Source organism: Thermobia domestica, chromosome 3, assembly GCF_964235325.1.
Source record: "Thermobia domestica chromosome 3, izTheDome1.hap1.1, whole genome shotgun sequence".
Taxonomy (NCBI): Eukaryota; Metazoa; Arthropoda; class Insecta; order Zygentoma; family Lepismatidae; genus Thermobia; species Thermobia domestica.
In genome coordinates, this window is record NC_137456.1 from 62,715,663 (window position 1) to 62,729,296 (window position 13,634).

Consider the following 13,634-nt stretch of genomic DNA (forward strand, 5'->3'; position numbering starts at 1 on the left):
CGAACTGTCAGTCCGAAACACCTGGAAATGCCTATAGTGACAGATTTTAAGTACACAACGTATTCATGTGGTCTGTGTAGAGGAAGGGAGTCAACTACAATTTCTTTTCATATGCACTGCTCTGCTCTTGCATCTCAATTCTTTGTGCATTTACTCACTAACTTCTTCCTTTACACATTTCCCTTTTTCATTATACATTTCTCACTTTTCCCCACCTTTTTAGCCCTGTTCATTTAGGTATGTAGCCGTATTCCCTGTCTGAACTTCTCTCCTGATTTTGATATTTTTCCAATTTTGAGATTCTTTTTTTCTGATTGTGATTTTTACTATTGGATATTCATTTCAAAAAATCCCCCTTTTCAGATATTCAAAATATTTGTAGCGTACATAAATTATGTCCGAAGCATCTTTTTAACCATTTTTAATAGTTTTGGAGAAAACGAGGAAAGGACCTGGTATTACTGTAAGGAGTTTATTTGGCGGGGATCGGGGACAGATTTTGGTCATCACTTATATATAATAATAATAGTTTCCGTGTAATATAAGGTTTGTAGTTCAGTGTTATTAAGAAACCTTTAATCTAAAGAAATAGTAGACTTTGGTACTAAACATTAGTTGAATGAACCTTTCTATGATTACATATAATGGACTGAAAAATTAATCTTCCTTGCACTTTGTTGTTTATATATCTTGCTCTAGATATGAAAAGAAAAATGTCATTAATTTTGATAATGTGTGAAAAACTAAATGACATATTATGATCATGAAAGAAAAATGTCATTAATTTTGATAATGTGTGAAAAACTATATGACACATATTATGATCATGTAGAGACATTTTTTGAAACTTTACTGGTGAAATTGATAGTTCACAGAGCAAGATTAATGCTTAAGCAATTTATGAAAGCGGAGAACGTGTAAAATCGATTAAAAAAAAAAGTTCCTTATCCAGTATTTTTCGCACCAGTTTTCAATCGTTTTATAGGGGTCTGGGAGACATTTACTATTTTTTATGTTTTCAATGGTTTCTGAATTGAAAAAAACTACATATATATATAACATAACATTGTATTTTCACATTTTTTATGTTTATAAGAATAATTTTTGTATTAAATGCTATTTTCTACTTTAAAATTCCGTATTGCGTGACTCGCAAATAATTGTGTGATCCTTGTAAGTAAGCTTTTGGCATACTTTACAAGCAATGTTGACCTCCTGTAGTTAAACAGAGATAGATATGAACCAGCATGTGCCATCTGTGTGAATTTTTGCTGCGGTCTTATAGACCCACGTATATTTTCTAGCGTTAATGACATACTGACATACAGCTTTACTGACATATTTGTATGCAGTTCGTAAGCAGGTACTAAAAAAGACGGTCTATGTTTAGCAGAAGGGGTCCAGCTCTTTTATCTAAAAAAATGTTACAATTTTGGTAATTTCTGTTCACATTCGGTTAGTTTGTGGAAGGGTTGGTTAGTTTAAGTTAGATTAGGCTAGTTTAGGTTACGTTAGGTTAGTTTAGTTTATGTTATATTAGTGTAGGAGTCCCGCATAATTTTCCAAAAAATGATAGAATTTCGCTTATTTCTACTAATATTACGTTAGTTTAGGTTAGTTCAGGTTAGTTTACGTTAGTTTATGTTAGATTAGGTTAGATTTGGTTACGTTATGTTACGTCTAAGTAATTGCATCACTCATTTCTCCTGTAAATTTTGCGTTTTTTACGTGCTTCTGGACCTCTTGTACTAAACATACCCCAAAAAGACTCTAGAAGGCATTAGCAGATAGATAATCAAGTTGCGAGAGCTCATCTCTGGTACGTGGGGTCTCTATTTCGATCCTAACCTCCGGTAACTGGGCTTTTTAGTGGACAAACACCCTGTGCATGAGTTCTCGCGATTTTTCCACTGTTTTCATTTTACATTTCACTCATCATCAACAACAGCGTTTCCTTAGTTTCGTATCGTAATCGTGGTAGGTTCTGCAAAGGAAAGAGATCATTCGTAAAATAAATCGTAAGTTGTAAACAATTATTTCTGATGGTGTGTCTCAACTTCATCTATTCGAAGTTGGGTATGGATGTGCCAGGGCAGGCTTTAAGCCGATGGGACCGATTGCTCCCAATTGGGCCCCGCGCTAGTGCCGTCTATTCTACTGTCCAGTCTAATCTACTCTCCGGTGCCTTTTTAACAGCATATTAGGCCGCAGAGCAAACAAGTGTGTTGTGGCCCCTATCACTAAATTTTGCTCCTACTACATGTAATTAATACATGCCATTCTGCTCCCGGAGCCTCCAAGCAAGTGGCTATGGTACTGTTAAGATGGCTCTGCTACTCTCAGCTGTCAAGTACACACAGCAACATATTGCACTACAAGTACATCCATGGACTCCACAAGGGAGGATATGGCCTCTCCCTAACAAGTAAATGAATAGTTTGTATGATGTTCTCGGGTATATGCAAATATTTTCTAATTTTAATGCAGTAGGTTTTTTTTAAATATAATTTCTGTTGTAAAAATAGATCTTATGTCCAGGCAGTATTCTATACACCCCTAACACTCGCCCAAATTTCCCTACACACACCCATGTGCGTAAAAATATGGTTTTCTTTGAGTTTGTGTAAATATATATATTCTGGATGCACACCCTCTTTTATTTTGAATCCCCCACTAAGTAAAAGTTCCTCTCATTCTTACTGATTATGCCATGCGATACTTCCGTGAATACCGAGATAGTATCATATAAATCAACCTCCGTGCGACTTCGTTGCATATCATTTCTCTTGTTATGGCTATATTAAAAATACAAAACCAGAGGACAAGCTTTGTCCATTCCTCCGAAAAATCCCGTGGAAGTATTTATTTTCAAATCAAGTCAGGAAAACTGAAAGTATAGCAATACGTACTGAATAGGTGGCTGATTATGAAGATTTGTCTTCTAACTCGAATAATCCAATGGAAACATGTCATCCATCTTCCATCAGTTCCTTAAGGTTTGTAATCGCCTCATCATCATTTCATTTTGTCTGCAGTCGATAACGATTTCAAACTGATTATCCTTTCATAAATAGCTGCCTACAATGTTCTCACTAGCGTACATTAGGTTTTTTTGACTTGAATTCTTTTCAAAAGGATACAGCTGTTAAGAAATCTTTAAACCAACGAATTCATATGAATGTGAATTTCATTATGTCTTACAAATATAAACTTATGGAAACATAGTCTTCAGCATTGTATTTCTCGTAAATTTCTAGCCCAATTTTATATATTACATGATCCCCTTCCTATTTAAAAAAAAGTCGACCGAGGTACAAGATGGCGGCCATGATAAGCATATTCTCAAATAGATGTCTACTTCCTGCTGGTGTCGGTTAATGTGTTTTTGTTTTTCATCCCTTTACCGTTTTACAAATAAAACGAAATTTTTAAACTTGAAATGCACTGTTATGGCTTATTCTGATTAATCAGGTTTTTGGCCACTGCGGCTGTCTTTATGGACGGAAACACTTTAAATTTTGCGTACGCTCGTTTCTTGATATTCGACACTTGTTCGCCAAGTTTGGTCAAGAAACGATTTCGACATCGATAAGTTTACTTGTAAGAGAAGAAAACTATGAAATAGGGGTACAGAACCTTCTTTTAAAAAATGCAAGGCAGAAGGGAGAAATATGTATTTTAAAATTGATTTACTGTCTGCATTTTCATTTGAGTTATTTCTCTGCACAAGAATTTTAGGAATAATAAAAAAAAAAAATAATAATAAATAAATAAATAAAAAAAAAGGATCAAAAGATTGAGATGTTGGCCAATAATTTTAGGAATGATCCAAGAAATGCATCAAAAGATTGCAATCTTGGCCACTAATTAGTTTTTGGTTTTTGAACGGCTCCTAAATCGAGTTTTTGTATTTTCTACGGAATAAGCACATTATACTGAGTTAAGTGATAGTTTGGATTTGATACACTATATGTTGTTTTCCAGATATAAGGAGTACAATAAAATTTTTGGTTGAAATATATCCATCTTTTGATCCAAAAATTAGCTGCTATAAGAAATGAACAGGCAGAACATTTTTCACCACAACATTTTGCAAATAGAAAAAACGTTATAAAGTGAAATCGGTATAATCACTGGTGGGGTGCTGACTGCCACGAGCGTGAGGGAAAGTTGCTAGTCGTAACAGTACCTGACGTCAGGAAGCATGAAAGAAACGTGATGAACCTTAGGATCGTGTTGTTCAGACCAACTCCTAATAAACGTAATCCTATCTCTGTATGTACTTTCACTTTTCTCAGGGAGCGGTGCGTACAAAATTGGTCGACTTATGTGTTCTCACTTGATCTCCCTATGTCAGCATGAACTGTGTACAGCTGGCAAATTGTTTCGAGCAGCTCTTGAAAGTTCCATCAAAAAAAACAATGCTGGCTGTCCTTTACAAGGGAAGTTCGGGAGAAAGCACTCTCCTGCAGATAAATTAAGCGTGCCATTTGAAGCCCCAATTCAAGCTGATTACAAGCAGCTAATAAAATTCCTGTACGGTTGAGAACTGTTTGAGATATTCAACGTGGAAATTTATGAGAAAATGAGAATATGAGCATTTAAACTCGTTAAGTACAACATAATCAGCAATGAATATTGACATACGAATTGAAAGCTATCGGAAGTAACAGAAAAAAAAAAAAAACTGGTTTACAATAACTAACATGTTTGTTAGATACAATTAGTCATTGTATTGCTCACAATAATGATAAGTTAGAGATGAAAATTGATCACTTGTTCTTCTGTTCTATGAAGAAATGATGCAGGCAGAAGACTTCTTTGCACCATGAATATTTTATATGTGCAATTGCGTTGCATCCGTCAAGGGAACAGTTCGCAGAACCAAAGCAAAAATGAAATTCGACAAGTGATTTAAAAGGTATAGGCCTATAATTTGTTCGTAACCTTCCTTTGTGGAACGCAAACTGAAACGCGTGGAGCTCCTTCGTGGCTGAGCGGTTAGCGTCCGCGCCTTTGGCGTGGGAGACCCGGGTTCGATTTCCGGAGGGTGCTCATGTGGTTCGGATTTCACGTTAATCAGTAGGTCCACGTCTCATATAGCCTTGCTGCTGAACAAGACGTTAAACTCAAAATCAACTCAAACTGAAAGAATCCAATATATCGCGGTGATCGGAATTGATTCGTATTGACACGAACTTTATTTGATTGATTGGTTGGTACATCATAACGTCCGAATGAAGAAGTTTCATATTATGTACAAATCTCGTGCCATAATCTTCGATTGATCAGAAACCAAATACATCAAATAGTTGTACAAATCGTGTGCAGTTCTTTGGTATCTTCTCAACCATTACGTCTTTGCCGTCCGTCGTAGAACTTGTAATGGACAATTTGTCTGTGAATGGACCCCAGCGATCAAGCAGTAGCAAGTTCAAACCATCAGGCTTCGCAATGGGAGAGAATACTTAACGCGTTTAAATGTGCATCCACTCATTTTCTCATATAAATTTCCAAGTTGAATATCTTGAACAGTTCTCAACCGTACAGGAATTTTATTACCTATGGTAATTAGCATGAATTGGTCATTGAAATGGCATGACTAGTTTCTCTGCAGGCGAGTGCTTTCACTCGAACTTCCCTTGTCAGCGCTGGCTTCAGATCATCATATCCAAAACAAAATCTGTTTATCTTGTTCCAATCTATCGTACTGCAGAAAGGAAGTTCCTTCTTCGAAGCGAAGATGTTCCTCCGGAAAATCTAGTTCTTTGAATGTGGAATTGTTTTGCTTTATGCCGAGAACTGTCCTCCTAGCATTGTTTAAATAGCCCTAAAAAACATTGTTAGGGTGAATAAATACACACTAATTTTAATTTATAATACTAATCCATTAAATAATACAATAAGACAATTAATTTAAGCAACGAAATGTGCAAATTATACATATAACAGAAAAGACAATCTCTTTATAAACATCCAAGTGTATGTCTTTCCACTTAGTGAGCAACTTTGTAACTTACAGGATGCCACATAGATTTGCTCTGATGATTACCAAATCAATCCCTCATACTAAATTTATGATGATTAGTAAATTTTGTATAAGGGATTAATTCTGCTCTTTCCAAATACAGTTTCTCCAGGCTTGTGGCAGTCAGCACCCGTGGCAATCAGTACCAAATCTAATCACTAGACCAGCAGGGAGAGCGCAATATATATGGTGGGTGTAACATAAATGCATGGCCAAAAGCGACGAGGTGATTGTGGACATCCACATAAGTAAAAATATACTATAAACATGAGTCCGATGCCTCTTCGTTTCCGAAATACAGGATGTTCAAATGTCGAGTCCCTCCAATAGCTCACTATGGGAAAGTGAATGGAAATGTTCAATATTACAGGAATAATACAACCAAATGGAATTATACCTGTACAAAAATACATTTACACGAACATCGAGAATAAAACTAATCAACATTTGAGGCTATTGGGTTATCAGTGTTGCCAATCTGATATGTATGAATCGTTGTTTACTATTGTGAGCCGTTATTTGACTTGGACTCCTTGTCTTTCTAAAACGAAGAGGAATCTGCTCCATGTTTAGGAACGTTTTGATGTCAGCAATCATATGCTAACGTGTGGACGTCTAGTGCTATTTGAAAAGGTAACACTTTGTACCAGGTCGGCAACACTGACAACCCAATAGTCTCAAATATTGATTAGTTTTATTCTCTATGTTAGTGTAAATGCATTTTTGTACAAGTATAATTCCTCTTGGTTGTATTATTGCTGTAATATGGAACATTTCCATTCACTTTCCCATAGTTAGCCATTGGAGGAACTCGATATTTGAACATCCTGTATCTCGGAAACGAAGCGGCATCGGACTCATGTTTATGGAACATTTATACTTATTTGGATGACCGCAATCACTTCGTCACTTTTGGATATGCATTTATGTTTCACCCTGTATATATATATATATATATATATATATATATATATACAGAGAGAGAGAGATATATATATATAAATATATATATGTGTGTGTGTGTGTGTGTGTGCGAATCCAAGGGGGGCTATAGCCCCCTTGACGCTCAGATATGCACTGAATAAAATGGGCTTCAATCCTGATTTTCATTGGATAAAGCAGCAAACTATGGTTTAGCCCCTCCCTTGATCATATCCTGGATTCGCCACTGTATATATATATATATAAAATATGTTGTACAGACCTTGGTGAAAGTTAGTTGTAAACCTGGGATCCCGCAAAATGTTCCCAATCGGGCCCCGCACCATCGAAGGCCGGCCCTGGGATGTGCACCAATACAAGAAGAATGTAGAAGGAATGAGTTTCTTGTTTTCACCGAGAAAGTGAGTTTCATTGTTATATAAATTTGTTCCCGTATTCTTATTCTGTACGTTATTTTAACTGTGTGTAGGATTTAAGAGTAAACGCGAGACTGAAAAAAGAAATAAAGTTAGTATTGTCGCAATATAGAATATTATAAGTTTTGTGTCTGTTTTTAGTGTAAATGACAGATTACGAAGGAAAAAAATATATGTAGCCCTAAGTTCTGAAGTCCTTGTTTTTATGTCCTCTGATCTTCAGTCTTAAAGATGAAAACGTTTCGTGTGAGTTAAAGATGTGTATATTGAGTTGAATGTCCCATTTCAGCAACGGGGATATATCAAACTCGAGTGTAGTGCCACATTAGATCTCTACCACTTGTCCTTCTACAGAATAGGGATCAAGCCCTGGGCTATGGGAATTTATTATCTGTATAGATCCCATAGAAGGTGAAGTTTAAAACCATCAAAGATTGAGGACAAATTTACTGAAGTTTGCAACATAAAATTAACTAACATCTGAACACACTGAAAAATGAGAATTCTCTTTTCATCCTGGAATAGTGACGATTTGCGAAATCACTTTTTATTTATTTATTTATTTCCATATTTTCAGTGCTAAGCTTTAATTCGTAATAAATCTGTTCCGAGTAAACAGATGGGTGAGTACTAGAAATAAAATGTGTTCCTGAATCATGACGTTCTTTAACTAAGTTGAGTTACTTTTTTTTTTCTTTTCCAGTAAAGGAAGATGAGTGAAGAACCGTCAGCAGAAGACACATTCCGTATTTTAGTAGCTTCAGATATTCATTTGGGAACAGAAGAAAAGGATCCCACTAGAGGTAAATGTAGAATCACACTGCGATTTTATATATAGAGTAAAAATAAACATTATTAGCACTTAAGAGTCATTAAAGCTGTGCACGGATTAAATATTATTAGTATTGCTTATACAGTATATATTCTGAAAAGCTGATTGATTAAATTGACTGATTGTGGTTTCGGGTGTGTTTATCTGTTTCCGCCGTAAGCGTGTAAAGAAACACTTGGAGTACAAGTGTTTTAAAATAGTTTTCCTTAAAACATAACTAAAATTAAAAAGATTCTTCACTGTTGATAAGTGGATTTTTAATTCTTTGTAAAAATGTATAGAGCCTTTCTTTTCTAAACTTTGTCAGCTTCGTGTTTTCATTCCAATAAATATTTCGAAAAACCTTAATTGCTAGGTGATGTATATCTGTTTTTCCTTGCAATAGAAATACTCTAGCCATATTAGATTTATTCATTCATTCCTATGTAACCACCACATAGAGCGATCCCATGTTTCAGTTTATTATTATTATTATTATTATTATTTATTTATTTATTTAAATGCAAGGATGAAACATATTTATACCCTCATAATTGTGTCATTTCATTTTGATCTCTTTATGTGTCACTTGATCCAGACCGTAATATTGCGTTTTGACATGACCACATACCATCTTTTATATTCACTTGTGACGTCATATGCATTTCTGCCCCCGCCAAGTGAACTTTGTGGTGGACAAACGCCATGTGCGTGGGTTTTCTCGGGGTACTCCCGTTTCCTCCCACTTTCTTCATTCCACCATTTCCTTCATTACTCATCATCACCGTCTCCTTTAGCCTAACCGGCATAACCGTGGGACGTAAAACTCAAAGATTTCATTTCATTTCATATGCATTTCTGTACCAATGAAATAGCTTTTTTGACCATAGAGCAAACACGTCTTTTTTAAAAATGGTTTTGATATTATATAAGAGTTCAACAAGAAACCTACTCTCTTGATTTGCAGGTTAGCAATGTTCCTTTATTTTACAGTACCTTTTCTTTAGCATAAAACGAATACCCATCCTTGAATACTGCTTCTCGGAACTTAGTAGTGCTCAAGCTATCAAAATTAATAAACTGAAGTATAAATACAGGAAATCTTGTAAGTACTTGATTGCATTGTTTATAACAATCGAATTTCTGAAATATGTCCTTTAATTTTTGTAATAGAAGTTGGTATTGAGTTAGGCCTATCCACTTTCTTGATTTATTATACTGTATTTCGATTCATTAAGTAATAATAAAAATAACTTTTGTTTTGTTTTCTTAAGCCACTGTGTATAAATTGCAAAAGTATGCCCCAAGTATGCAAAAGTAAGATATAAAAGCAGAATTGTAATTTCTGATTGTCTGACTAAAAATTGGATATGAAGATTTACCTTGAACAACTGGCTTAAAGAACACGAGCATGCCTAGAATCAAAATCCAGTAAATTGAAATGTAGTAATCAAAAAAGTAACAAGAATACGATCTTGAAATAAATGTATTGAACAGCACTCATCTGGATAACAATGTTTACAGTGCGTTTCAAGATTTCCAGTTCCCTATACCTCAGTTTATCTTTGTGATCAAGGTTGGATTTCAGTCGAAATTGAAGATGTTACATTTACTCACGTATAGAGTATAGTGAGGTAAAACTGCTTTATTTTATTTTATTTTTTAATTTATTCGTTCTTGTGCTTTAATGTATATGTATATTTCTTCAGGTGAAGATAGTTTCAACACTTTTGAAGAAATCCTAAACATAGCGAAGGAGGAAGATGTAGATTTTGTGCTGCTAGGTGGAGATTTATTTCATGATAGCAATCCGTCCAAGAAGTGTTTACACAAAACACTTTCTTTGTTGAGGAGGTACTGCATGGGTGACAGGTAGGTTGAGGAAGTGTGGTGTGTGTATAAAATCAATAAATTTCATAGCAGGAAAGCTATTTTGAGCTTATGAAGGAACTTTGCCAGTCTCGAATCGTTTTAGTTCAAATATACCTCAGTTATATGTGTTTTACTACTACATTGTTATATGTGTTTTTAGTTTGTATGATCCTGACTGCTGTTATGGCTAGTCAAATGCTATTGTCTTTAAAAGTAAGTGGTGTTTTAAAGATTACGTTCAATGTTTTCATGGTAAACGCACTGGAATGAGAGAAACAAAGTTAATATTTATTATGATAGCATAGAATGGGTGCACTTGTATACGTTCTAACATTAATAGAAATATCAGTTTTTCTCCTCAGAGTCTTCAGCCTCCTCTACCTATAGGTTAAAATCATGCTTAGTTAAAAGCTCTAATTGTTCATCAACCACCGCGAACTCTATACCATATTTTTATGCAATTGTTCAAGAACTTCCTTATACAAACATTATACAGGGTTAGCCTAAATGATTCATCGAGTTTCAAAGCAGTCTAATGACAAATATACGACATACAAAGACTGATGATACATGAAAAGATAGATACACTCACTAAAGTTAAAAAGTGCCTCGTGGCTTGCGTGCACGCTAGATGGCAGGCTTGTGACGGTTTACAAAGATAGCAGCAATGCAGAAGAAGAGTTTTTTGTGTGTTAGAATATACGAAGTGTTCGTCGGTTACGAGCCTTCCTTCATTACCGCCATCTTGTAGGCTGCCGTCTAGCGTGCACGCAAGCCTCAAGGAGGACTGTTTAAATTTGGTGAGTGTATCTGTCTTTTCATATATCACCCGTCTTTGTACGTCGTATACGTGTATGCTTTGAAACTCGAATCATTTAGGCTAACCTTGTATAAATCATTGAGTAGTAAGCGATAGTGCAGGTAGCGACATCTATTAGCGTGACTTTATTATTAGAAATTATCGTGAGAGGTTTGCCTTTTGTTACTAGGATAAGTGAAAACAGTAACTTAGTTGATTACTTAATGCGAGTGACTTAACTTAATGAACAAGGCCACAGCATAAGTAGCCGAAACTGTCCAGGGAAACTTACAGACGCAATCAATTGAGGTTTTTCTTTTTTAAATAATAATAATAATAATAATTTGATTTAAAATAGTAATTTCTGTCTTTTACTAATTTTATTATCAATTTATACTTTCAAATAGTATAATACACGTTTCATTTCAAAAATCATAATTTGACCATTTACCACAGCATTCAAACGCCTGTTATTGAATATACTGTATATTTGGGGAAATATATTAAATGTTCAGAAAGTTTGAGTAGCTTTGAATAAAACTAAATCTTAAGAGTAATAAATTGCAAAGGACAAGGAAATACTTTAGAAACTCATCTAACATTTTTTTCTTTTTTAAAAAAAAATCCTCTGAATTTTCGAACTTATTAAGCTCATGTACTGAGTTAATTTAATGTGAAGATAGACTGTTAAGTTAAATATGAGAGGGGAAAAAAAGGATGGGAACTTTCCCAGATAGAAGTTAAAATTAAATACAAAATTAAGGTTTGAAACCATACGGTGATGTTCTATTATTGTTACAACATTACAAAATCATAAAGCTATTGCAGAATCGTAGGTAATATAAAAGTCGTCTTTGTAGAATTTTGTCTTTCAAAGATAGATAACGATAATATGTCATGATCTATTTAAGTTGCCTTGTTCGCTGTCTGGTGATGGACTTATGATGGTGATTAACTTTAGTACAATTTATATGTATTCTTGGATTTTGCTTGTTTACGTGTGTAAGTACTTATCCTTAAATTCATCCAGTAGATAAGTCTAACGTGCAGCTGGTAAGATTGATGCAATTGAAAGAAGCAAAAGAACTTTAAAATAAAATAATAATAAAAAAACTAACTTGCTTTGGTGTTATTAATGATAGGTAAGTTATGATGTGGACATATTTGTAAGAATTTTAATTTGACTTACGAATAATCACAATAAGCAGATTACTTAAATATTTGGGCATGTAGCTTAAAATAGTAGCAGTTTTACCTTTTTGTCTGTATATTATTTCAAATATTTATACCGTAAACTATAGATTGTGTTTTATAGCATGTAATTTCTTACACTGTAGGATTTTATTTATTTATTTAATATAGGCCAATATCAATGGAGTTCATGAGTGATCCATCAGAAAACTTCAAGCATTGTCCCATTCCTGTAGTGAACTATGAGGACCAGAATTTAAATATCAGTATTCCCATTTTCTCTATACATGGTAACCATGATGATCCAACAGGTATGATGCTTTCCATCTAGTTAGGTGTACTAATTAAATCATTTGCTGTATTTAAGGGTCAGAAGCTTTTGAAATGTCACAATAAAATAAATAAATAAATAATAATGAGTAAATAAAATAATTATTTAAGAAACGTAAAGAAGATGAATTTAAAACACTCATGAATAAAAATAATACGTAAAATTTGAAATCTGCTGATGACAGAAAACGAAGTCCGTTTAGGCTTGGAAATATTTTGCAGATGGTTACTCATAATATCTGTTTTGAAATATCATGGAGGTGAGTGTTACAAATATAAATTATTTCACTTGCAGGCAAGTGTAATTCGTGAAAATATCTTGCGTTACCTAACTGTCAGCTCTCCCTTGAAGCCTTGATCACGAAGTTAAAAAAAAATGGCGGAAAAAAGTAATATTGTCAGGAAAGTAAAAGGAATAGACTCACCAGAGTTTTAAACCTTCGTAATTAAGGCTCCAGGGGAGAGTCGAAAGCTAGGTATTGAAAGGTGTTTCCAGGAATTACAGTTACCTGTTAAGTTATTTTAAGAATGCCTGAGCGTGTTAATACAAAGGTATATCCAAAAATAAGGTGAATTTTCGGTTTATTAAAAAATGTCAGAGATAAATATCTTAAAAATGTATCATGTTTGACACATGGTATCACACTAACATTCGACATGGGAACCATTGCGATTAGACATGCATCCTAACCTGATACCAGGTGCCCTTTGCAAAGAAATGTTGCTGCATAAAATCGTGACCTGTGCCTCTTCTAGTGTATCGAGGCGCTGCGCACACGGAGTCCAAACAAATGATAGTCGAAAGGAGGTAGTCAGGGCTATACAGTGGATGGTCAAGAATTTTCCAGTTGAAACTCATGATGTGTGTACGAGTCCGTTGGGCTGCATGCGGTCGTCCGTATTCGTGCTCTCTCGTAGCGGGCTTTTTCGTTTCTGATGTTTGGCTGCTTTCAGCCTGTCCATGGTTTAGCAGTACTTGTCCGCAAAATTGCTGGTACCTTTTGCCAGAAATTCAGCATGAATAACACGCTGACGGTCGCAAAACACAGTAGCCATTGTTTTCTTGGCAGATGTGGTTTTGAATTCCTTGGCCGGCGGTGACGATGGATGTTTCCATGTCATACTCTGGCGTTTTGATTCAGGTGTCCATAGGGATATTGCAACAAATACTTTTTACTTTGCCACGAAAATAGTTAAAACTTCCAACACTTCACCAAACAAAATTTTGAAACCAACTTACCTTCA

General features: G+C 34.8%; 1 protein-coding gene across 1 annotated transcript in view; it reads left to right on the plus strand.

Moving 5' to 3' along the window:
* Positions 1-432: 432 nt before the first annotated feature.
* The window catches only part of mre11 (double strand break repair nuclease mre11), a 57,651-nt gene continuing 44,449 nt past the window's right edge, over positions 433-13,634 (plus strand). Inside the window, exons 1-4 of the mRNA XM_081750986.1 lie at positions 433-546; positions 8,090-8,189; positions 9,907-10,069; positions 12,231-12,370. Of these exons, the coding sequence (XP_081607112.1) occupies positions 8,099-8,189; positions 9,907-10,069; positions 12,231-12,370 (394 nt within the window). The 5' untranslated portion in view covers positions 433-546; positions 8,090-8,098. The remainder of the gene's footprint in view (positions 547-8,089; positions 8,190-9,906; positions 10,070-12,230; positions 12,371-13,634) is intronic.